This window comes from Vulpes lagopus, chromosome 2 (genome assembly GCF_018345385.1).
Source record: "Vulpes lagopus strain Blue_001 chromosome 2, ASM1834538v1, whole genome shotgun sequence".
Lineage (NCBI taxonomy): Eukaryota > Metazoa > Chordata > Mammalia > Carnivora > Canidae > Vulpes > Vulpes lagopus.
The window spans coordinates 59,420,231-59,446,868 of record NC_054825.1 but is presented as its reverse complement, the minus strand read 5'-3'; the positions used below and the strand labels follow the sequence as shown (position 1 = coordinate 59,446,868).

Below are 26,638 nucleotides of genomic sequence, written 5' to 3'. Positions count from 1 at the left end.
TGAGGCAAATAGACCACATTAATTAACCTTTTCTCATAAATCTGCATTTTTATGTGTTGATGTTACCTCACCTGAAATCTGTGCTTCAACACTAATAGCCAGTAAGTGCTTTTAAGACATGTGCTATAATGTCCTAATGGGTTCCGAAATTATACCCTGAATTATTACAGTATTTTCTAATAACTAGCTTTGTTATTACAAGGATTATTTTGTATATTAAGGAGTCAGTATGTGCCAAATTTAGAGTAGCAAGATTTTATATCAGTTGGCCACTGTGGCATGTATATGTCAGTGAAAATAATCAAATATTAGTTCATATGTCTCCTAAGTTTTTTTTTTAATTTTATGCACTATATCGGCAAATAATTTTGAGCATCCCATCTATGTGTGGAGTTTTAAAATTTAATAAACTGTACATTTTTATATAATCAAAAGCTAATACCTCAATTTATAGTATATAATTATGGGGAAGTTAAAAAAAAGTAATTTTAAATATTTTGGATAATTGGTCATATTTAATTATATTGTTACTGTTTTTACCTTGGGATGGAGAAAAAGAATTAGCTCTGCTATTGTCATTATTTATTTGTGTCTCCATCTTTAATATTAACATCAAACTGTGATCTTTACAGAAGTCTTTTTGAGCAACATGTCTTATTTGTGAGACTGCTTAGTTAAAACCTTTATATTTAATATTTGTAAATTTACTGAACAGTATATTGAAAAGCAAGTAAGTAAGAACTGCTGCCAGTATCAGCACTGTGCGACATCTACTCTCCCTCTAGAACTGGCTCATACCATTTCTGACGTTTAACCATCCAACTTTTGAATTGCAGATATACTCCCAAAAGGAATTTGTACACATTTCTGGGAATATAAATTGGCATGATGACTTTAGAGAATATAGTAAGGCAATACATATAAAGTTGAAAGTATGCACCCTTTACTCCAGCTCCACTTCTTTGTGTCTATCCTTGAGAAAGTCTTACGTATACACATATACGTATAACACATGTGCAAAGATACTTGTTTCGCCATTCTTCCTGATAACAAACTAGAAACTATTTCTCAGTAGGAGAATAGATCAGCTGTGGTTTTATTTGTATAATGGGACATTTTATAGCAGTAAAAAGGAATAAACTAGGTGTCTATTATCAACATGTATCTCAAAAGCATAATATTGCATGGAAATGCACGTGTCAGAAGGGATAGATACTATATAATCCCATCTGTTTAAATGTATTAAACACAAACAGTAATGTGTATTGTTTGAGTACATGAATATATATTAAACTTTCAAAATATACATGGGAACCATATATACTAACCTTTTGCTAATGGTTATCTTGGGGTCTAGGGTGAGAATTGAACTATATCTACATTGTTTTAATTTTTGAGAGAGAAAGGAGAAAGATTTGAAATACTCAGTCTAAGCAAATATGGGAAAACATTCTCCCTACTGGGTAGATCATATTGTTGGCTATATAGATGTTTGTTCTCTTGAATATTTTTTCACTGTTTCACAATGGAGGATATTTAATAAAACACATGCTATTCTATAAAAGCTAGAATTTGTTAAACTGACTAGAATGATAGTAAGTTTTCTTTTAATTTTATTTATTGGATTCTATCTTCTTGTTTCCATTTTATACTGTATACTTCCAAATCACAACGTAATTACTATGAATGGTCTAGAAGTTGAATTGATTGTCAATAAATGAGGATTTTTGTATAGTTATTTTCTTTGTTTTATAGGAAAAACGTCAGAGAGAGGCTCATTTTCCCTGTACAGCAGAGACACCGGATTACCAGGCTGTCAAGTAAGTTTAATAAATACAAAAGTGTGGTTATTTTTTTTAACACATACATAAAGACTTTGATAGAGGAGGTAGAAATTTATCCAATTTCACCATAATTTGTGCCTTTAATGTGTAACCAAATGTAAGATTTTAAACATATTTTCTTCTTCCTCTGCTTAAAATGTTTTTTCTTCCCCAATTCAACAGACTTTCTCTACCATCAAAGATTTTTATAACTCACCTCCATCTAAATTGGAAGCAAAGTAACAATTATCTTGCTGCCCCTTTCCAAAGTGCTTATCATATCTGGAAATGATTTTTGCATATTTCCTCAAAAAAAGTGGAGCTGCTGATACATGAAGAACATACAATCGCTCTGTGTAGTTTTACTGTCCTATAATTTTTTTTTAAGATGTTATTTATTTATTCATGAGAGACACAGAGAGGCAAAGACATAGGCAGAGGGAGAAGCAGGCTCCCAATGTGGAATTCTGTCCTGGGACCCTGGGACCATGACCCAGGCTGAAGGCAGACTCTCAACCACTGAGCCACCCAGGTGTCCCACTGTCCTGTAATGTTAAACTTACTGATGTTCTAAATATGTTCATTTCATTCCTATACTCTAACCAATTCTTTAGGCTTCCAAAAGTCTCTTTGACTCAGAAGCATTGTTTCAGTTCTTCCTTAGCATGTTGTAATTTTACAGCCATTTTTCTGCTTATTTTTTTCCCCTATCTTTAGAGAGAATCCTAAACACACAGCTTACCTGTAGATTCCCAACAGAATCAAGCCAATAAAGAATAGAAAAGAAAGGCAGCATGTATGAAATTTATTTTCTGCTGTCTACATGGCTTTCATGAGGTCCACCCTAATTTTAGACATGGCCATGTGTACCAATTTTAACTCTTATTCTAATAGTACTACTCTATCTAATATATTTCCTGTAATTGTTCCATTCAGAATCAGAACACCTAGGTTCAAATCCAGTCTTTACAAGTTACTGATCTATGGTCCCTAAGAAAAGTCATTTAACTGTCAATCCTATCTTTACATTGACTTCCTCATTTGAAAGGTAGAATTAGCAGTTTTGCTTCCACCTACTTTGTAGGTCTCTGAAGGTTAAACTGCATATACTTGTGAAAGCCCTATATTTTACAAAATGCGCATTTACATTTTTTTCCCATGCATATAACCTACAAAACAAAAGCTATTTGGTTTTGGGGGGGGCGGTTATTTCTGTATTATTCGTTCAAGTCATTATATTCACAGTCTCATCAGAAAAGATCGTTGTTGTTCCATGAAATGTCCCATATTGAATCTCTGAGAGTTCTCACTTGGCTTTGGGAAATGAGAGAAAATCCTTAGCACAACCCCATCACAGTAACTCATGACTCTAGTGATTTTTTTCTCCTTTATTCTTACCAGTCTCTGTACATAGATTGGGAAGTGTTTGTATGTAGAGAGAACACACATGTAAGAGTGCACATGGATAAATGCTAGAGTGGAGGAATTTAAACAGTGCCCAGTAGTGGTATATGTGGTATATGTAACAGTGCCCAACAGTGGTATTATAATATGGTAACTTGCATTGATTTTCTTTGATCTGTTAAATCATTCTTGCGTTCCTGAGATAAACTTCACAGAAGCTCTTTTGAATCCTTAGTACTATTTTTTAAGAGACGAAAAAGATTTGAGAGCCACTGGTCTAATGTTAACACTGTTGCTAAACTTGAGGGAAAAATGGTTGTAAGCTCTTAGAAACTACAACTGCATCTAACATATCAGAGAAACTACAACTGCATCTAATATATCAGTTAATGCTTATATTAATGAGTTTCCACTTATATTTTTTAATACTCTCTTGGCAAAGATATTGCTGTAGTAAGCTCTATTCATATAATTTTCTAGTTTTGAAAGACAAATCTTAACAGTATTTCCGAAGATTAGTATGTGTTTATACCAGATTTAATTCCTTTCTTTTCATGATTTCTATTTATTTTAATTCTAATGTAATTAACATACAGTGTTATATTAGTTTGAGGTGTACAATACCAGATTCAATTCATATAGAAAACATTTATTTTAAACCTAGATGCATAGCACTGTAATAACAGTCACTACCATTTACTGAATTAAAATCCTTTTAACAGCACCCATTTTTCAGATTGGAAATGGATGTTCTCCAGAGGTATTAAGTAATTTGCTCAAGGCCATGCATCTAGCAAGTGGTAAACCTACTAAACACATGATTGATGCTTTTAACTACAGTATAACAGTCTCCAGTTCCTAGACTATGCCCTTACTACCATTTCATTTTAATTTGTTGAGGAGGGACCTGGGAATTTATATTTTAAACAAGTGCCCTAGTTGAGGCTAATTCACATGGACTGGGGATTATGCTGTGAGAAACCCAGTTCTTTTCTATATGCCAAATATAAACATCTACTGAGTATAAAAAAGGGAGAAACTATAAGATCAGTGTTTAACAATTGTTTATAACCCTTTGGAAAGATCAGGTAGCCTATGGAAAAGAGAAACAATGTTACAAGAATGTATGAAATGTAAAATAATAAAATTGCTATATACAAGAAATTTAAAGTATTCAAGTGAGGGGAAAATTTGTTAAGAACTCACAGAACTCATTTGTAAATAATTAATAATTAACTCATTTGGGCATGAGCCCCAAAGAGGAAGCCCAAAATTCAGCACAGAGGAAAGATTTTACTGCAGCAAAGACAAATAGCATCAGTGAAGATAAGGAGGGCGTGGCACTTAAAACAAGTAAAAGAATTCCTCACTGTGAAAGGAACAATGACCTTGCTGTTTATTATTGTTACTTAGCTCTGACTATGCTGCAATTGGGAGACAAAATTACAATGGATGGCACCAGCTGATTTGAGGCCTAAATACTAAATAGTAAACTCAGGATATTCAAGAGTTAAATAAGATGTATCACTCCTATCCAAGGAAAAACCTGTATTCCAAACAGTATTTGTTATTATGGGTCATAGAAGACAATACACTAAAATAACATATTGACTGCCATTTTGTGTTATGTATTCACAAATCTCATAAAAATCTTAACCATGCAATGATAATAAAAGGAAATGTAAATAGTGACTGCAAAATTATATCCAAATGCCACTTTGAAACCATTTTTCTTCAACATAATCCCCAAAGGAACATTAACCCTGCTATTAATGTATATAAAATGCTGCTGACATTCTACAAAATTCAGTCTAATTTAATAATGCCTGATGGGCCTTGCTTCATGTTAAGATGATGTAATAATATGTTGCTAAGTGGGTCTCATATTACTTTCATGACAATCCCATAACTGACGAGCCATTAAAAGGAAACTGGTGTAGTGATATTACTGGAAACATTGATAGATCATTCTGCAATCAAATTTTTTTAATTGATTGAACACAGAACATAGAAACCATCATCTTTATTTACTATAGGTATAATACTTCACCATGATGTGATAAATCCTTTTATCATTACAGCAGTTTTTCACTGATATCTGTTAAACAAGTTTGTATTCAAGTAATTTGCATAAGTTTCTCTCCAAGTGTTCAAACCCAGAAGGGACAGGGTCTTGGTTTTTTCAAAGAGGTTTAAATTTCATCAACGTTCAGATATTATATGCTTTAGAAAATGACTAATAACTTTAAACTCAGGTAACACTTAGTTATTTGGAAATTTACCCATACCATTTGCTTCTTAACCATCCTCTTTTCCCATTATAGCCAGTCTCCCTATATACAGAAATTTAATAATGATAAAATCATCAGAGTCAGTACCTCAGGAAGATACAATAATGATAAATATGTACGTACCTAATAACAGAGCTTTAAAATAAATGAAGCAAATATTGATAGAATTAAAGAGAGAAGTAAACAAATATAAAATTATAATTAAATGTTTGAATACCTTTCTTAGCAGCTGACAAAATAGACAAAAAAAACTTGGTTCATTTATTATCTGCTACCTTGACCTCATTGATATTTATAAAACTCTATTCCCAACAAATGAAGAATATATATTGATTTTGAGGGTGTATGTTATATTCAACAAGATTGAGTCATGTGCTAAATTAATCCATAAAACTAGTGTCAATAAACTGAAAAGACTTGAAATCATACAGCATATTCTCTGACCATAAGAGAATTAAATTAGAAGTCAGTAAGATACTTAGAAAAACACTAAATATTTTAAAATTAAACAACCCATGGGTAAATAATCTGTGATTTTAAAAAATTAAAAGTGAATTAGAAACTATTTCTGATTCAATTATAGTAAAATATGGTATAACAAACTTTGTTGGTGTAGCTACAGCGGTGCCTAGGAGGAGAGGTATAGCTTTAAATGCTTGTATTTAAAAATAATAATAATAATAATAATAATAGATCTGTGGTATACAACCTGAGGTTCTGCCCTAAGAAGCTAGAAAATGAAGCACAAAATAAATAGGAGGCGAATAATACAAATAAGAGCAGAAATCAATGTAATACTACAATAAGAAAAACTAACAAACCAGAATTTTTATTTATTTATTTTTTTTTAATTCTTTTTTTTTTTAAATTTTTATTTATTTATGATAGTCACAGAGAGAGAGAGAGAGGCAGAGACACAGGCAGAGGGAGAAGCAGGCTCCATGCACCGGGAGCCTGATGTGGGATTCGATCCAGGGTCTCCAGGATCACGCCCTGGGCCAAAGGCAGGCGCCAAACCGCTGCACCACCCAGGGATCCCCAGAATTTTTATTTAAAAGGATCCATAAAGTTAACATCTCTTAGCTAGACTGATTAAGACAAAGTGGGAGAGGGAAGGGGAAAGAGCACAATTTACCAATATCTGCAATAGAAGGGAGGTTAACATTATAAACCATATATACATGAAAAAGATAATAAATATTGTGAATAACTTAATTCAATTAATTTGACAACCTAGGGGCAGCCCCAGTGGCTCAGCGGTTTAGCGCCGCCTTCGGCCCGGGGCCTGATCCTGGAAACCTGGGATCGAGTTCCACGTCGGGCTCCCTGCATGGAGCCTGCTTCTCCCTCTGCCTGTGTCTCTGCCTCTCTCTCTCTCTCTCTCTCTCTCTCTCTGTCTCTCATGAATAAATAAATAAAATCCTTTAAAAAAAATTGACGATTTAGATAAGATAAATTTCTTCAGAAATACCATAAGGACAAGGTGAAAGAAAGTCTGAATAGCTGTGTATCTATTAGTGAAAATAAATTAACTTCAAAAATCCACAAAGAGTGATGAGCACTAGGTAATGTATGGAATTGTTGAATCACTATATTGTACACTTGAAACTAAATAACACTGTATGTTAACTATATTGGAATTAAAATAAAATAAGGGAGGGGGAGTAAAAATTGTTTATGAGAGAAAACCCATAAAACGCTTGAGGGTCATGATTTCATTGGTGAATTCTTTCAAATGCTCGGAGGAAAAAAACACCAATCTTATAAAAACTATTTTAGAAAATAGAGAAGGAGGAAACACTTTACAGCTCATTTTATGAGGTGAGCAATAAAACCACACATGTAATTTTGGCTGAACATTTCAAATGTTTAGTTAAGCAGCACATTAACAGAAGTAAGGAGAAAAACAATATGATCATTTCCATAGATGTAGAAAAGATATTCAACAAAAATGAAATATTCATGATAAAACCTCCCAACAAACTAACCATAGAAAGCAGTTTCCTCAGTTTGATAAAAGACCTACGTGAAAGATCTATAACAGCATACTTAATGGTGAAAGACTAAATGTTCCTCCTCCCTCCTCTAATATTAGGAGCAAGGTAAGAATTTCCATGCTCATCACTTGAATTTTATGTGCTGGTGTAATAAGACAAAGCAAAAAGATAAAATTTGGAAAAGAATAAATTAAGGTGAATTTGTAAATGATATGTTTGTGCATGTGGGAAGCCCAAAGGAATCATCAAGAAAACTTTCAGGGGCGCCTGGGCGGCTCAGTCAGTTAAGCATCTGCCTTCGGCTCAGGTCATGATCCCAGAGTCCTGGGATCAAGCCCCACATCAGGCTCCCTGCTCAGCAGGGAGTCTGCTTCTCCCTCTCCCCCTGCTTGTGCGCTCACTCTCTCAAATAAATAAATAAAATCTTTAAAAAAAAAAAAAAAAGAAAACTTTCAGAACTAATAAACCTCTTGCTTTGTCACAGGATATAAAGTCCATCTAAAAAATAATTATATTTTTACACACTAGCAATGAACAATTAGAAAATGAACAAAAAAGGACTATTTATAGTTACATCAAAAAGCATAAGATACTGACGGATACACTTAACAAAAGATGTAAAACTTCAACAGTGAAAACTGTAAAATATTGCTGGGAGTGATTAAATCAGAGAGGATCTAACTAAATAGAAATGCCATGTTCATGAATTGGAAGACTCAGTATCATTTAGATATTTTTTCCATTAGGCTATAGATTTAATATAGTCCCAGTCAGAATTCTAGCAGGCCTTTTTTAGATATTACATAAAATCATTTCATCCACCTAGCTGACAGGTATATGAAAAGATGCTCAATATTACTCATCATCAGGGAAATACAAATGATGAGATACCACCTCACACCTGTCCAAATAGCTAAAATTAACAAAAGAAACATCAAGTGTTAGCGAGAATGTGAAGAAGGGGAACCCTCTTGCAGTATTGGGTGAATGGAAACTAGTGCAGCCACTCTGGAGAACAGTATGGAAGTTCCTCAAAAAGTTAGAACTAACCTATGATCTGGCAAATGCATTACTAGGTATATACCCAAGGATACAAAATACAGATTCAAAGGGGTACCCACCCTAATGTTTACAGCAGCATTATCAACAATAGCCAAACTATGGAGAGAGCCCAAATGTCCATCGACTGATAAAGATGAGGTCGTAGATGTGTGTGTATATAAAACATGATTGTATTTATATTTTATATATTAATATATAAAAAATATTTGGCCATCAAAAAGAATGAAATCTTGCCATTTGCAGCAATATGGATGAGCTAGAGTATAATGCTAAGTGAAATAAGTCAGAGAAAGACAAATATTGTGTGATTTCATTCATATGGAATTTAAGAAAGAAAACATGAACACATGGGAAGGGGGCTAAAAAACGAGAGAGAAAAACCATAAGAGACTCTTAATGATAGAGAACAAACTGAGGGGTGATGGAGGAAGATTGGGGGATGGACTAGATGAGTGATGGGTATTAAGGAGAGCACTTGGTATGAAGAGCACTGGGTGTTGTATGTAATTGATGAACCACTGAATTTTATTCCTGAAACCAGTATTGCCCTGTGTGTTAAATAGAATTTAAATAAAAATTGAGGGACGCCTGGGTGGCTCAGCGGTTAAACGTGTCTGCCTTCAGCTCAGGGCATGGAGTTTCGGGATTGAACCACATCGGGCTCCCTGCATGGAGCCTACTTCTCCCTCTGCCTGTGTCTCTGCCTCTCTCCTTCTGTGTCTCTCATGAATAAATAATCTTTTTTAAATAAATAAAATTGGGAGGAAAATTAAAAACAAAAAATAAAAGTTCATTTGAAAAGGCAAAGGATTGGGGCACCTAGGCGGCTCAGTTGGTTAAATGTTTACTTTTTTGGCTCAGGTCGTGATCTAAGGTCCTGGAATCAAGCCCTGCATCCAGCTCTTTGCTCAGTGGGGAGCCTATCTGTCTGTCTGTCTGTCTCTCTCTCTCTCTTTCACTGTCACTCAAATAAATAAGATCTTTTTTAAAAAATTAAAAATCTGTGATTATCAAGAAAATGAAAAGAGAAGCCACAAATTGGGAGAAGTGTTTGCAATACATGTATCTGACAAAATGATCCCTGACAACTCAATAATAACCAAGCAACCCATGTTCTTTTAAAATGGACAAAACATAGGGCACCTGGGTAGCTCAGTGGGTTCAGCATCTGACTCTTGATTTCAGCTCAGGTCTTAATCTCAGGGTCATGACTTTAAGTGCTTCATTGAGCTCCACACTAGATGTGGAGCCTACTTAAAAAAATGAATGAATAGGCAAAACGCTTGAATGACACTTCACATAAGAAGATAAACAAATGAGGGGGCACCTGGGTGGCTCAATCAATTAAGCTTCTGCTTGGTTTTGGCTCAGGTCATGATCTCGCCATTGTGGGATTGTGCCCCCCATGGGGCTCTGCCCTCAGTGCAAAGTCTGCTTCAGATTCTCTCTCCCTCTCCCTCCCTTCCTCTCTCTCATAAATAAATAAGTTTTTTTTTTTAATTCTTAAAAAAGGGGACGCCTGGTGGCTCAGTGGTTGAGCATCTGCCTTCAGCTCAGGGCGTGATCCCAAGGTCTGGGATGGAGTCCCACATTGGGCTCCTTGCGGGGAGCCTGCTTCTCCCTCTGCCTGTGTCTCTGCCTCTCTCTGTGTATCTCTTATGAATAAATAAATAAAACCTTTAAAAATTTTCTTAAAAAAAATACAAATGGGCAGTCTGCACAAAAGGAAAATGTTCTACATTATTAGCTGTTAGGCACATGAAAATTAAAACCAGAGTGACATGTTAGTATACAACTACCCAGAACAGCTAAAATTAAAAAGATGATACATTGCTAACGGGACTGTAAAATGGTATAATGACTTTAGAAAACTGGCAATTTTTTAAAAGTTAAACATGTATCTGCCCCATGACTCAGCAATTTACTCTCAGGTATTTAATTCAAATGAAAACATTGTTCACAAAAAACTTTCTCAAAAATGTTTGTAACAGTTTTACTCAGTATAGCCTAAAACTTGGAAATGCAGATGTTCATCAACAGGATAATGGATAAATGACCTATATCATGTTCATACACTGAATGTTGTTCAGCAATAAAATGGAATGATCTAATGACTTCAGTAATGTTATGTTAAAAACAGGCCAAATCTCAAAAATACTGTATGACTCCATTTATATAAATGTCTGTAATAAGCAAAACCATCCTGTGTTGATAAAAATCAAATCAGTGGTTGCAAATAGGAGGATTCTTCTATAAAGGGACCTCATTGCTGAAGTAATAGAAACGTCTGTCTTGATATGCATTCATCAAAATTGATTGAGTAGTCCACTTAAGATCTGAACATTTTATTATATGTAAATAACAGCTTAGCTTTTAAAAAATGAAATGAAAAGAAATGCCATTTACAGTAACATCCAAGAAATGTGAAATACTTAGGAATAAGTTTTAACAAAAGACATGTAAAATGTCAGCACCGAAAACTGCTAACTACACCCATTGCTTATGGAAACTTAAAAGTCACCCCAGCAAATCAGAGAATATACCACCTTTATGAATAGGAAAACAATATTTTTAAAAGTCATTTCTTCCCAAATTGATCTGTAGATAAATGCAATCCTAATTATAACCTCACTAGGATTTATGTGTGTGTTGTGTGTGTGTGTGTGTGTGTGTGTGTGTGTGTGTGTAGGAATTTACAGGCTGGGGCAGCCCGGGTGGCCTACGGGTTTAACGCCGCCTTCAGCCCAGGGCGTGATCCTGGAGATCCAGGATGGAGTCCCACATCAGGCTCCCTGCATGGATCCTGCTTCTCCCTCTGCCTGTGTCTCTGCCTCTCTCTGTGTGTCTCTCATGAACAAATAAATAAAATCTTTTTTTAAAAAATCATCAATTATGTGTTAAAAAAAAAAAAAGGAAAAATAGTCATGAGTGAGAACAGGTCTGCTGGTAAGAGAACCCCCAAAAGGATGAGGCCTATGGAATAATTACCAGCCTAAGATATCTATAAGAATATAAGAAACTCTTACTGCTAATAGAGGAAAAAAGTTTTCCTCAACCCTTTTAAGGTTCCTGGCTGGGTCTGAAAAGCAAACTGACAAAGACAGATTAACAGGAGAAAATCATACAAATTTATTTAACATAATTTTTTCTGAGAGCCTTCTTAAGGAAATGAAGACATTTCCTTCATTGTTTGAGTCTGAAAGACACACTTATGTACATTTATACTAAGTTTGATGAAGAGAACAGAATCATGGAGGAACATGAATAGATTAAGGAGTATGAGGCAATTGTAGTGAATTAGGGAAAATTTAATAAGACCTATCTCTTAGCATTCCTCTTGACATCCCTTTGTCTTTGGAGATAAAGATGTTCCTTTCCTCCTGACATAGGGAGGGCACCTCTCACATAAGCATGTTATGGCCTGTTTTAGTGAAGAAGGGCTGGGGAGGGGGCAGTTAGAATGACCATCCTGCTCCTGGCAGTTCTTCAGACTCATCTTAAAATACTTAATTATGCCAAGGTACCATGTTTGGGGGTGGTATATCCTGAACCCTATCATTGCTTTTATTCATAAAATCGAGCTACTAAGACAATGTTTACTGTGTTTTAAACTATTCAGTAACCCTAATTGTTTCATCTCTAGATTTCATTTGGTTTGAGGTAGTTCTTTTATAAATTTCTATACATTTAAAATAACTTCCCTAAGAAGTATTTTGAGGTGATTTACTTTATTTCAAACTAATCAAATAATGGGAGTTTTACACAGATCCATATTCCACAACATTATGTGTTCATTGCATTTCAACATTTCATTGGCCAGATTTTAGCACTTTTAGTGTTTTTTATTTTGTTTTTAATAAGAATCCTTTATTATCTAAGAACTATTATACCCTTAATAATTATTGCATTCCCAACTTTTAAAAATCTGTTGCAACTTCCATTTTAAGCAAACCAAATACACTTAAAATTTAAATGCTTCTTCATCTTTTCTCTACTGCTTCTTAGTGGGTAAAAAATGTCAGAGAGCTTCACACACTGTAGAACTTGATTAAAAGATAAGGAATCAACAAGAATTTGCTTGTTTTACCATGTATAAGGATCTGGGCCAGCAACAGAATAAAAGATTTAGCATCAATCTTCAAGAAGCTTACATTCTAGATGGGGGGAGACTAGCTCTGTACACACAGAGAAAATCAATGAAAATCATAAGATAACCTGTAGTAAATCTCAAGGAAGTGGCACAGATGTGAGTTAGAACTCAGAAGAGAGTGAAATTAGTGTGATTTTGATACAGAGAAAATTTTGCAAAGGAAATATACAATCCTTAAACCTTGGAAAATGAGTAAGATTTGACTGAGAGGAAAACATCTTGGGGAAAGAGAACATATAACTAATATAAATATAAGTTATAATATTGAACACATATTGTAGCTTCTTCCTTAATTTTCTCCCACAGAGCAATTAGGTCTCCAAATAGTCTCCTTGTGTCCAGTTTATAAATTCTCTTGTATATTTGGAACAAAAACTTAACTTTTCTAGGAAACACTGTTATTGGGCAGCCCCGGTGGCTTAGCAGTTTAGCACCGCCTTTGGCCTGGGGTGTGATCCTGGAGATGCAGAATCAGGCCCCATGTCGGGCTCCCTGCATGGAGCCTCCTTCTCCCTCTGCCTGTCTCTCTCTCTCTCTCTCTCTCTCTCTGACTCTCATGAATGGATGGGTAAAATCTTAAAAAGAAAGAGAGGAAGGAAGGAAGGAAGGAAGGAAGGAAGGAAGGAAGGAAGGGAGGGAGGGAGGGAGGGAGGAAGGGAGGGAGGGAGGGAAAGGAAAGAGAAAAGAAAAGAAAAGAAAAGAAAAGAAAAGAAAAGAAAAGAAAAGAAAAAAAGAAAGAAAGAAAGAAAGAAAGAAAGAAAGAAAGAAAGAAAGAAAGAAACACTTGTATCTTTCATCCTGTCGTATGTCCAGTTTGAAACCCTTAGAGGACAAAACACAAACTTTTTGGTTAGGCATTTAAGCAACATCCTTAAAATTCAAACACCTCATGCTATCCTTCAAAGCAAATATTTCATTCAAACCAAACTAAAATGCTACTATTCCCAGAATACACATTCAGTTATTCATTCATTCAAAATACATTCAAAAGGTATTCATTGAAATCTTCTGTTTGTCAGGCACGAAGTAGTTGCTGAAAATACAACAAACAGCCATTGACCCTAATTGCTCTAGACTATACGTGAAAAGCGTAATAAGGGATAGTTTAGACAGATCTTAGTAATTAGGCTATAACAACAGCATACTGCATGTGTTAAAAGGTAAATATATTAAAATACATAAAGTTATGACTCTCCTACAGGATAAAAAGTGAATGTGTTTATAGATTTTATCTCATCAGTGAAGAAATTTATAAGATGTCAGAACCAGTACAAAGGAGAATCCAAAAACACAATCATAGATCAAAATTATGAAAATTGCTAAAAAGGAAACAAAAACAGAGAAAGATAAATACAGAAAGCAAACTGGCAGTTGCCAGAGGTGGGAGGGGGAGTGAAATAGATGAAGGGCGGATTAAGATTGCAAACTTCAGTTAAAAATAAATGTCATGGAGATAAAAAGTACAGCACAGGGAATACTTCCAGTCAATAATATTGTAATAACATTACATAGTAACAAATGAAAACTATACTTATGTAGTGAACATTGAGTAATATATAGAATAGTCAAATCACTATGTTGTATACCTTAAACTGTAGTATATCATATGTCAACTATACTTCAATAGCAAACATTTAAAAATAAATTTTAAGGGGTGCCTGGGTGGCTCAGTCAGTTAACTATCTGCCTTTTTCTCAGGTCCTGATACCAAAGTCCTGGGATCAAATTTGTCAGGCTCCCTGCTCAGCAGGGAATCTGCTTCTCCCTCTCCCCAACCCACCCCCTTTTGCACTCTTTCACGCATGTTCTCTCTCTCTCAAATCTTTTAAAAAATAAAAAATAAATTTTAAAACTCACGGAAACTAATGTTCAAGTGTAGACCAAAGTTTGTTTTTTCCTTTAGAGCAAGATGGTAGAAGGTATTGAGAGTGGAGAGCAGTTGTTCATCCCACGCATGCTCTCTCTCTCTCAAGTAAATAAATCTTTTTAAAAAATAAAAATAAATTTTAAAAGTTATGGAAATTAATGTTCACATGTAGACCAAAGTTTGTTTTTTTTCCTTTCGAGCAAGGTGGTAGGAGATATTGAGAGTGGAGAGCAGTTGTTCATCCCTTCACTGAAAAGAATGTGTTTTGCAGGTCTATAGATAAGAATTAGTTTACATTGCTATTAGTTACCTACAACTTATAAAGTTGTAAAATAGCTCCCATAGAATGAGAGTCAGATAACCTAGACAGTTGTGCTCTAGAGTAGGAGTCAGTGAACTATGGCTATCAGCCAAATATTCCCACCCCCTTTTTTTTGGTAAATGGTTTTATTAGAACATAGTCATTCCCATTCATTTACATATTAACTGTGGCTTCTTTCTTGCTACAAAGATGGAATCGAATTGTTACAAAAGGAACAATATGGCTCACAGAACTTGAGTGTTTTCTGTCTGGCCTTTACAGAACTGACCCTACTCCAGAAAATGCATAATTTTCCATCCAAACAGTTTTTTCCTAAACAGGTATGTGTTTCTGACCGTTAAAAGAGAATCAGGGGTTTCTTTCTTTCATTCAGCAGACTAAATGTAGAAGCATAGATAGCAAATGTTTGACTGGATAGGTTAATGATAATAGTGATAATACAGATATACCTTGGAAGTACTGCAGATTCAGCTCCAGAACACTACAATAAAGCGAGTTGTGTAATGAAGTGAGTCAGATGAATTTTTTGCTTTCCCAATGTATATGTTTACACTATATTGTAGTCCGTTAAAGTATACAAATAGCATTATATCTAAAAGAACTATGGGGCAGCCATAGCCCAAAAGAACTATGGCGTAGCGGTTTAGTGCCTGCCTTCAGCCCAGGGTGTGATCCTGGAGACCTGGGATCGAGTCCCATGTCAGACTCCCTGCATGGAGTCTGCTTCTCCCTCTGCCTGTGTCTCTGCCTCTCTCTCTCTCTCTCTCTGTCTGTCTCTCATGAGTAAATAAATAAGATCTAAAATAAATAAATAAATAAAGTACATACCTTTTTTTTTTAAGATTTTATTTATTTATTCATGAGAGACACAGAGAGAGAGAGAGAGAGAGAGGCAGATACAAGGCAAAGGGAGAAGCAGACTCCACGCAGGGAGCCCGATGTGGGACTTGATCCCAGGTCTCCAAGATCAATGCCCTGCGCCAAAGGCGGCACTAAACCACTGAGCCACCCGGGTTGCCCCAATGTACATATCTTAATTTAAAAATATTTTATTACAGGAACACTTGTGCGGCTTAGTCTGTTAAGTGTCAGACTCTTGATTTCATCTCTGGTCATGATCTCATGGGTTGTCCGTTTGATACCCACATTAGGCTCTGTGCTCTGTGAGAGTCTGCTTGAGATTCTCTCTCTCCTCTTCCCCTGCCACTCCCCTCACTCTCTCTCATGCATGTGCTCTCTCTCAAGCACATGTTCTCTCTCTCTTAACATAAATAAATCTTTATAAAAAAAACTTCATTCCTGGGCACCTGGGTGACCCAGTTGATAACATCAGACTCTTGATTTTAACTCAGGTTGTGATCTTAGGGTCACAGAATCGAACCCCACATGGGACTCTGCTCAACGTGGAATCTGCTTGAGACTCTTTCTGCTCTCCTCTGCCCCACCCTCCTCTGTAAAATAAATAAATCTTTAAATCATTAAAAACAATAAAAAATAAACTTTCTTTGCTGAAAAATGCTAGCCCTCCTCTGCCCCACCCCCCTCTGTAAAATAAATAAATCTTTAAATCATTAAAAGCAATAAAAAATAAACATTCTTTGCTTAAAAATGCTAGCCATCATCTGAGCCTTCAAGTGAGTCATATTTTTTCTGGTAGTGGGTCTTGCCTCACTGTTGATAGCCACTCACTTATCAGAAGGGTGGTTACTGAAGTTGGGGTAGCTGTAGCAATTTCTTCAAATAAGACAACAATGAAATTTGCTCCACTGATGGCCTCTTCCTTTCATAAACAATTTCTCTGTAGCACACGATCCTGTTTGATAACATTTTACCCACCATAGACCTTTCAGAATTGGAATCAATCCTCTTAACTTTATTGTTATATATAAATCCTTTGTTGTCAGGGGATCCCTGGATGGCTCAGCGGTATACCACCTGCCTTCAGCTCAGGGTGTGATCCTGGAGTCCCAGGATCGAGTCCCACATCAGCCTTCCTGCATGGAGCCTGCTTCTCCCTCTGGCTGTGTCTCTGCCTTTCTCTGTGTGTGTCTCTCATGAATAAATAAATAAAATCTTTAAAAAAAATTCTTTGTTGTCATGTCAACAATCTTCACGGTATCTTTACCAGAAGTAAATTCTACCTCAAGAAACCACTTTCTTTATCAATTAGAAGCAATTCCTCATGTTAAAGTTTATAAGATCATAGTAATTCATTTGCATCTTCAGCCTCTAATTCCATTTCCCTGTTCCTTCTACCACGTCTGCACTTACTTACTCCACTGAAGTCTTGAACACCTACAAGTCATCCATTAGGGTTGAAATCAACTTCTTCCAAACTCCTGTTCATTTTGATGATTTGACCTCTTCCTATGAATCACAAATGTTCTAAATAGCCTGTAAGATGATGAATCCTTTCCAGGTTTTCAGCTGACTTTGCACAGGTACATCAAAGGAGTTGCTATCTAAGGCAGATCTAGCCTTGTATATTTCTTTAATAATAGGACTTGAAAGTCAAAATTACTCTTTGATCTATGGGCGACAGAATGGATATTCTGTGAGCAGGCATGAAAACAACACTAATCTCATTGTACATCTCCATCAGCTCTCTTAGATGACCAGGTTCACTGTCAGCAATAATATTTTGACAGAATTCTTTTTTTCTAAGCAATAGGTTTCAACAACAGGCTCAAAGTATTCAGTAAACTATGTCAGCATGTAAACTATATAAACAGATGTGCTTTGTTCCATTGACAGAGAGCACAAGCCATGTGTATTTAGCATGATTCTTAAGGGCCCTAGGATTTTCATCATGGTCAATGAGCATTGCCTTCAACTTCAAGTCACCAGCTGCATTAGCCCCTAACAAGAGAGTCAGCCTTAGAAGTCAGGCATTGACTTCTCCTCTCCAGCTATGAAAGTCCTAGATGGTTCATCTTCTAAAAGAAGGCTGTTTACATTGAAAAATCTGTTCAGTATAGCTACCTTTGTTATCTTAGCTAAATCTTCTGGATAACTTTCTACAGCTTCCATGTCAGCACTTGCTGCTTCACCTTGCACTTTTATGTTACAGAGAAGGCTTATTTGCTTAAACTTTATGAGCCGACTTCTCTAACTTCATACTTCTGCAGCTTCCTCAACTCTCTTGGCCTTCATAGAATTGAGGAGAGGTAGGGCCTTGCTCTGGATTCAACTTTGGCTTAAGGGAATTTTGTAACTAGTTTGATCTTATATCCAGATCACTAAAACTTTCTCCATAATTCAGACTGTTTGGCTTTCTTACCAATCATGTGTTCACTGGGATAGCACTCTTAATTTCTTTCAAGAATTTTTCCTTTGTATTCGTTGGCTTGGCTAACTGTTGGGTGTAAGTGGATTAGCTTTTATCCTATCTCCATATTTGTCTTGCCCTCCTCACTAAAAGCTTAATCATTTCTAGCTTTTGATTTGAAGTGAGAGTTATATTCTTCCTTTCACCTGAACATTTAGAGGCCATTGCTGGGTTATTAATTGGCCGAATTTGAACACTGTTATGTCTCAGGAAATAAGGAGGCTCAAGGCTAGGAAGAGACATGGGGAACAACTGGTCAGTGGAGCAGTTAAAACACACACTTTTATTGAATAAATTCACCATCTTATATGGGTATAGAGTTCATAGTGCCCAAAAACAATTACAATAATAACTTCAAAGATCACTGATCATAAATCATCATAACAAATATAGTAATAATAAAGAAGTTTGAAGTATTGAGAGAATTAGCAAAATGTGACACAGAGACACAAAGTTTGCAAATGCTGTTGGAAAAATAGCGCCACGGACTTGCTTGGCCAGAAGTGGCCACGAACCTGCAATTTATAAACCATGCAGTATCTGCAAAGGGTAGTAAAACAAAATGTGCCTAAACGTGAGGGCTAGCATGTATCATACATTTACTATTGCCAGGCCTTGTGCTAAGCACCTTACAGACATTTCATACGATCCTTGCATATGACAGAAGTGTTGTTGCTGCTGTTGCAGTTATTATTTCTCCATTTAACAACTAAGGAACTTGAGTTGTGCCTCAGAGATCATAGAATTTATCCAATGTTTCATAGCTGGTCAATGGCTAAGGATAGAAGAATTGAAGCAGTGATGAGATGATAGTTAAAGTAATAGACTGTGTAGGCTAATTTTCAAAGGAAGGAAATAAAGCCATGATGAAACTTTGGGACTGGAAAAAAATAAAAAGGTCAAGATATTGAATATCTTGAGACAAAAGAACAAGCAGCAGTAAGTAGTAAAGGAGTGATGGCACTGTACGAATAGGTTATGTCAGAGTTGAATATTGAACTTAAAAATTGGCAGAAGTCAAGTGGTTTGCAGTACTCAGAGCATCCTTTTGGCAATAAATTAGTTGATGGTAATGGGAGGATTGTTGGGAGTCAGAAATGTTAAAAAGACATAAAAGTGGCTATGGGGATACCTGAGTGGCTCAGTGGTTTGGCACCTGCCTTCAGCCCAGGGCATGATCCTGGAGTCCCAGAATCAAGTCCCACGTCAGGCTCCCTGCATGGAGTCTGCTTCTTCCTCTGCCTGTGTGTGTGTGTCTGTCTGTCTGTCTCTCTCTCTCTCTCTCTCTCTCTCTGTCTCTCATGAATAAATAAATAAAATCTTTTAAAAATTAAAATAAAATAAATAAAAGTGACTATGGATCAGTGTTGAAGCTCTCCAAGAGATAATTCACTCAAAAAGTGGGCTGTGCGTACTAGTAATCCGTGGGTATTCAAAAAATGTTTGAATCTGAATTCTGTGATCTAGGAAGGAAAATATAACCAGGGAAGCATCAGCTACCTGCAGAGTGAGCTTCTGAGTTTGGGACATAGGTAAAATAAATTATTTTGTGGAAGGAAAGTCTCATCTTAAAGTATCAAGCACTAGGCAAGTATAATTTCCTACTTCTGTTAAAAGGCCAGAGAGAGTCTGATGATGCAGAGGTTACTTAGCAGGAAAAAAACTTCATTGTTTCTGTTCTCTCCATAAAACTTGCTAATTATACTTTTGGTGGTACTCAGTGCTCTTTGGGAACATTGTTTAAAAGTCAGTTTATTCTTCTGGAAACGTATCTCAGGGGGAAAAATGTATATTAAATAAGGCTAGAGATTAGACACCATCTCAGGAAAAAAGAAAAAGGAGATGACAACAGACTGGTCATTATATGATTATAAGATATTGTTGTCAGTTGTGGAGCCATACCAAGAACTGAGAGATGATAGAATAAATAAGGCAGGAGCAGCAGAATGCCGGCAGTTATTAAAGCTAGATGATAGGAAGGTTCCTGGGTGGCTCAGTTGGTAAGGGTCTGCCTTAGGTTCAGGTCATGATCCCAGGGTCTTCGGACCAAGCCCCACTTTGGGCATTAGGCTCCCTCTTCAGCGGGGAGCCTGCTCCTCGGGCTTGTGCTTCTGCTGTCTCTCATGCACATGCATATTCTCTCAAATAAATAAAATCTTAAAAAAAAAAAAGGCTGGATGAAAGGTATAGGAAGGTTTATTATACAGGGTGTTTTGTTTGTTTTGTTTTGTTTAATTTTTGTTTGTATTTGAAAATTCCCAAAATAAAAAGCTTAACTTTTAAAAGATGTTCCAGTATGGAATGTCAGTTCAAAAAGCATTGCATACCCAACTATATACCTACTACTGTATTGTGTTTTATGTTATTCTTAATTGTATTTTTAAAAATGCAAGGAATTGGGAAGAGGGGGTAGTTGTTTACAAGATGTGAAAGCTAGCATTGAAGGTAAAAATAGTGGCTTTTAGTTATCAGAACTCTCCTGAAAATCTTAGGACTACATAATACCATTTTCACAAAAGCAAAAGAGAAATGACGTTTCTTTAACTCCTGTTCTTCTAATGTTGGTTAGCACCTCACATAGCAAGCTTCTTTTTATTTACAAAGAAAGGGTTCAAAGGCACACTGGTAACTTTGCAGGAAGACTTTCAGAGGACTGTATCAAGGAAATTTCTAACCTAAGACATGCAGAAAAACTGCTCACTAGGAAGAAGATGGGTGTAGAGTATGCTCACTACTGACCTCAGAAAAAGTTTGCTTTCAAGAAATCCCTTATAGCATTTTAGAAGTAGGGACTCTCTTTATGGAAACCTATAAAAACCTAAAAAAAAGTCATTCTCATTGCATATTTGCAATTATGCAATTATGTATATACTGGATATATTAAAATTGTTTTTAATGGTTTTTGTCATAGTTTTTCTTTTTATTCCCCAAAAATCTTCTTTTGTTAATCTGTATCCCATACCTCCCTACTCAATATCTTTTCTCTTTTTTTTTTAAATCTTTTCTTTTTAAAGATGAGGTTCATGTGTCAGAGACCAAGAACAATTTATTGTTTGTTTGTTTTTTAAGATTTTATTTATTTATTCATAGACACAGAGAGAGAGAGAGGCAGAGACACAGGCAGAGGGAGAAGCAAGCTCCATGCAGGGATCCCGGCGTGGGACTGGATCCCAGATCTCCAGGATCACACCCCAGGCTGCAGGTGGCGCCAAACCGCTGCGCCACCAGGGCTGCCCTACTCAATATCTTTTCATTGGCTGGTGTAGGATTGAGAAAAAAAGTTCAGAGAAAAATTAGTGAAAATGAAATATTAAGATGTCACCTACAGTTGGTAAGATGGTAAAGTTTCCCTCTGCTACTGATGATTAAAGATTGGGAAATCTAAACTGCTAAGATTACCGTGTTTTACTAATTTAATAGTACATAGGTAGTTTCTTTTCTTAAAGATTGGGCTGATTGCGTTGGCAGCATGCATTTGATGGATGACTGTCATTATCTTCTCAAACCTGCCTGACACTTTAAGTGTAGAAAATGATAATTAAATTTTCAAGAGACCATGTTGAGATTATAAGATTTGGGGCTTGTAAAAGAACAAGCGTAACAGTTGGATACCGTGGTTGGTGTGTTTTTATTGACCTGGGGAAAGGAATAGAAACATCTCAGGTTTTCTTTTACTTTGTTTCTCTGTACAATCCCCCTCCCCCTCAATTAATGTATTGTCCAAAGTGTTTATAATGACTTGGAACTATTCAGGTTGCACAAAGCATTTAATGAAATCTTGCCTTAGACAAAACACTAGAGAGGATCATAATTAATGTCTCATTTTCTGCCAGTTGCTATTGATTACTCATTCAAGATCCCTTTGTTCTCAGAATGATAACAACTGTAGTTTGCATCACTATTTAATGAGATTCTCAGGATAGAATTCTTTAACAACATGCTGATAATTGCTACCATATCCCTGGAATTTCAATGTAAATAAATTTGCATCATAATACAATTATTTCACAAATATCAGTGTTTTCCAAATTCAGATTTTATTAGTCTATTTTTTAATTATTTGTAAAAAAAATTAACAGAAGACTGATACAGTATTAAAATCCTCCATTTATATTTTTGCTAAGTTCCTCTTTATTCTCTTGAGTTTTTTATTTGATTGTAAGAGACTTCTTTGTCACTCTCCAGTTTCCCTGTCATAATCTCTGAAACTTTAAGTGGACTTACAGCTAAACTGTACTGTGATGTTTCTCAAGTAAAAAAAAAAAAAAAAAAAATTACAAATCTGGCAATACTATACTAATTTTGCTCTTGGAACAGTTTTGTTTCTTCATCCCTCAGTGACAAAAGAAACATGGTACAGTATAAAGAACTCAACTGAAAAAAAATATTTTAGGAATTCTCTATTTTAGCATGATTTTATCATGTTTTATACTTTTTTACATCTTTAATTAGTACATTCCCCTTTCAAAAAGACAAATCTGGGAACAGCTGCTTGCCTTTATATATTAAAACTGCATATTGTTTCAAGGCTATAACACAGGCATGAAAATTAAAAAGAATCGTGTAGAAAATACACAGCAGAGGTTCCATGAGTCCATATTAAATATTTTAAATTTTTTGCAATATGTGACTATAACACTAGATACTTTGCATCTTATTTTTCTAGAAAACAAATCAGTGATACATTAGTGCTCATAAAATGACACTAAGAATTTTTGACAGAAGGGTTAATTAGGTCCTTACTTAATCCAAAGTTATGATAGATATCGAAGTACATCTAGTACTGTGTTTGGGCCAAGCCACTTGATGGTAAAGCAGTTCTGAGGAAGCATGCTTATGTTTATCAAGATTTCAGACACTTTCCATTTTAAGGGTACTAAGAATATCCAAATTACTGCAGTGTGGCTCTGAATCCCCCTCGGCTACTGAGCCCCACCATTCTTATATCCTGTATAACAGGATTCGTCTGCACTTCCTATTTCACATTTAGAGTACCTTCCAAGATACTTAAGAAGTTACATTAATAAATGATGTTGGGCAAGCTCACTACTTATTCCTCTCCTTTACTTTTTAGTCAGTATTACCACGAAGACTTATACTGAAGTTTTCAAGTTCACATTTTAGAATCAGGGTTTCTCAAGCACTTGAACAGGGAGAGAGAACTGTGAAAAAAACATATATATATATATATCACATATATATATATATCACATAGACTACTAAAATTCCATACAAAATGAGGATTTTTATTTATATGCTAAAGTTTTGCATACAAAATTATTTATTTATTTAAAGATTTTTCTATTTATTCATGAGAGACACAGAGACATAGGTATAGAGAGAAGCAGGCTCCATGCAGGGAGCCCAATGTGGGACTCAATCCTGGGACTCCAGGATCACGCCCTGGGCCAAAGGCAGGTGCTCAACCACTGAGCCACCCAGTGGTTCGTTACCCCTCCAAACGAAATTTAAAGTGCAATTTTTAAAATAATATATATAAAAAATAAATTGAAACTTACTGTAAAGTTTTCATTATGATAATCTAGGTTATATTAGTGTTCCGGGGATGAACTTTCATTGATTATTCTTCAGTAATTAGATATACTTTTCACAGTTGAGGTTCTAGAGGACTATTAAAAAGATTCTTTTCTAAGCCTTATTAAGAAATTTAGTGCTCTGTCATTTCAGAAAACTAATTCTGCCTTGAATAAGACAGCTCGGCAGAATAAAACTGCTTTGCCTAGTGCCATATCCTCTGGGATTGTGTATTCTTTTTGCTTGAGATACCTCCAGGACAAGATCAGTGGTAATCAATAATGCTTCTCATTTGTTTTTAAGCAGGCAGGAAAATCAATAATATGAGCTGATGTGTAATTTTATTTTAGGGGAAAAAAATAAATAGTTTATTATATGTGCTTTAGTGTTACCAAAATGTTTAAAGAATCAAATAGAAGAAAAAATACATGACTTTATTAGTGGTAGAATATCAAAATAGGCTTCATATAGTTTAGACCTTAATTTTTTAAGCCGTTTTCCATTAGTTTCATAAGTATTATTTCCTAGATTATCAAGTCCTAGTGGAGAAAACATTGTCTTAAACTTCTTTAGTGCTTCTTATAGTACTGAACAATTCATTTTAGTTAATGGAATAAGATGTGTTCTTAAAAAGAACAATTTCTTCTACATTTGCTTTCCCTACTCATATAAATCATGAGGCAAACCTAAGAGGGAGACGTGGTTATTTCTATGAATAGGACAGCTAAGTGAAGAACATCTTCTATGGGGGTTCTTGCCATTAATATTCACTAAACAAGAATGTTTCCTAATCATATCTCCATATTTATCTATAGTAAGTAGATATCAGTAGTGTTTACCAGCACTAAAATTGATAACAAATAAACTTTCTCCTAAAAACATTTGTTCTTTTTCTTCCTTTATTTCATGCATATGTGCAAAATCTACCAGTATGTATTCTATAGATAATACAGCTTTAGGGTTGTAATCTACAAAGTTATTTATAGGTCACTTCTATTTTTTAAAGTTAACCGTCTTATAAATGGTAACTAGGTTCCTGGACTATCATAGAAGTCTTCTTTATATTGAAGAAAGAGCCTCTTAAACAGACCTAAATTCAAATTAGTGTTCTACTACTTGTTATCTATATAACATAATTTATATAATAATAAGATTACAGTAAATATTCACTGAGATGGTACATTTGTAAATATGCTAGTCGATTCTTGATATTTATTCTGATTTTCTCCAACTTTTTATTTTGAAAAGTTAGAAACCCACAGAAAAGGTACAAGAAAAATACAGTGAATGTCCGTATGCTCTTATTGAAGTATCATCAATATTTCACCACATTTGTGCATACATATTCCTTTTCTTTCACTCTGTGTATGAGTTTTATACACAAAAATAAACACACATCTGCTAAATCATTTTCAGAATAAGTCGCCATTTTTCTATTTATTCTTGATCTAGATTGATGCAGTTTTGAATCTGTCACACTTCTCTTTGGATTTAGCCTCTAATTGTCAACCCTCTCTCTAGGGACCTGTCCATTCTCTTTCTGATTTCCAACATCCTTTCTTACCATAGCCATTGGGAGTTGTAACTCAGCCAGCTTAGATTCAGGGCAGACAGGGTTTCCTGACTTAGGATAGAGTTTGTGCCCAGGAAACAGTATAAAATGTCATTCACCTCATTTTCATTCTTTGTGATCCTTACAATATGCTGGTCTATGGGGAAAGAAAAAAATGAAATTGAGTTTTTTATTTTCACTGGGGCCTAAAACTGTGAAACTCACTTGTACTTAACCCTTATTTACTTCTAGCAACCCTTTGAGTGAATTAGTAATATGTCCTTTATACAAAAGGAAAATAATGCACTAATGTTAGAAAATTTGCCCAGGATCATACAGTTGGGATTTGAACTAAGGGTAGCTAATTGCAAAGCCCACGCTGTTTGTAGGACATCAATGTTTTTATAGACATTCTGCTTACTCTTAAGAATATAAGAATGTGGCAATTGCAGTTTTAAGAACAAAAGGAATTGGCTATGGATAATTCATATCATTTCAATCAACAAAACTAATGTAATGGACTTCAATCCTGGAAGAAAAACAACTTCTTTGTGTCCGAAGATCATGGACAGAAAATCTAAAGCATACTTCAGAATTTTAGAGAACAAAATGTCTCTTACAATTTCGAAATCATCATGAAAGATGAAACAATCCCATGTCATCGCTGTGTCTTAGCAGCGTGCAGTGACTTTTTCAGGGCTATGTTTGAGGTAAACATGAGAGAGAGAGACAGTGTGAGCATCACCATCACCAATCTGTCCTCCAAAGTGGTGAAGGCATTCCTTGACTATGCCTATACTGGGAAAACAGATAACAGATGATAATGTGGAATGTTCTTCCAGTTGTCCTCATTCCTTCAAGTCTTCTTCCTAGCCAAAGCTTGAGGTGACTTTTTTTTTTTAAGATTTTATTTATTTATTCGTGAGAGACACAGAGAGAGAGAGAAAGAGAGAGAGAGGCAGAGACACAGGCAGGGGGGGAAACAGGCTCCATGCAGGAAGCCCAACATGGGACTCAATCCTGGGTCCCCAGGATCAGGCCCCAGGCCAAAGGCAGCGCTAAACCGCTGAGCCACCTGGGCTGCCCTTGTAGTGACTTCTTAATAAAAAATAATAACCTTGTATTAAAAAAAAAGAATATAAGAATGTATATTCCTATTCACCATTTAGATTATTTTATGCCTCTATTAGTCTTTATTATATTTTACTTCTTTGAAGAAATAATTCACTGGCTACATTTTACTCATCTGAAAGTTTTTTCTGTCTTTATTGTGCATATTAGATAGACTTCTTCACCATTCTGCGAAC

The 26,638-nt window shown here is 35.4% G+C and overlaps 1 protein-coding gene across 9 annotated transcripts in view; it reads left to right on the top strand.

The window, feature by feature from the left end:
- The window catches only part of TCF12 (transcription factor 12), a 383,835-nt gene that overhangs the window by 256,369 nt on the left and 100,828 nt on the right, over window positions 1-26,638 (top strand). For all 9 annotated transcript variants that reach the window (XM_041743077.1, XM_041743075.1, XM_041743079.1 and 6 more), the window contains one exon: window positions 1,756-1,820. In XM_041743077.1, coding sequence (XP_041599011.1) covers window positions 1,756-1,820 — 65 coding nt within the window. The remainder of the gene's footprint in view (window positions 1-1,755; window positions 1,821-26,638) is intronic.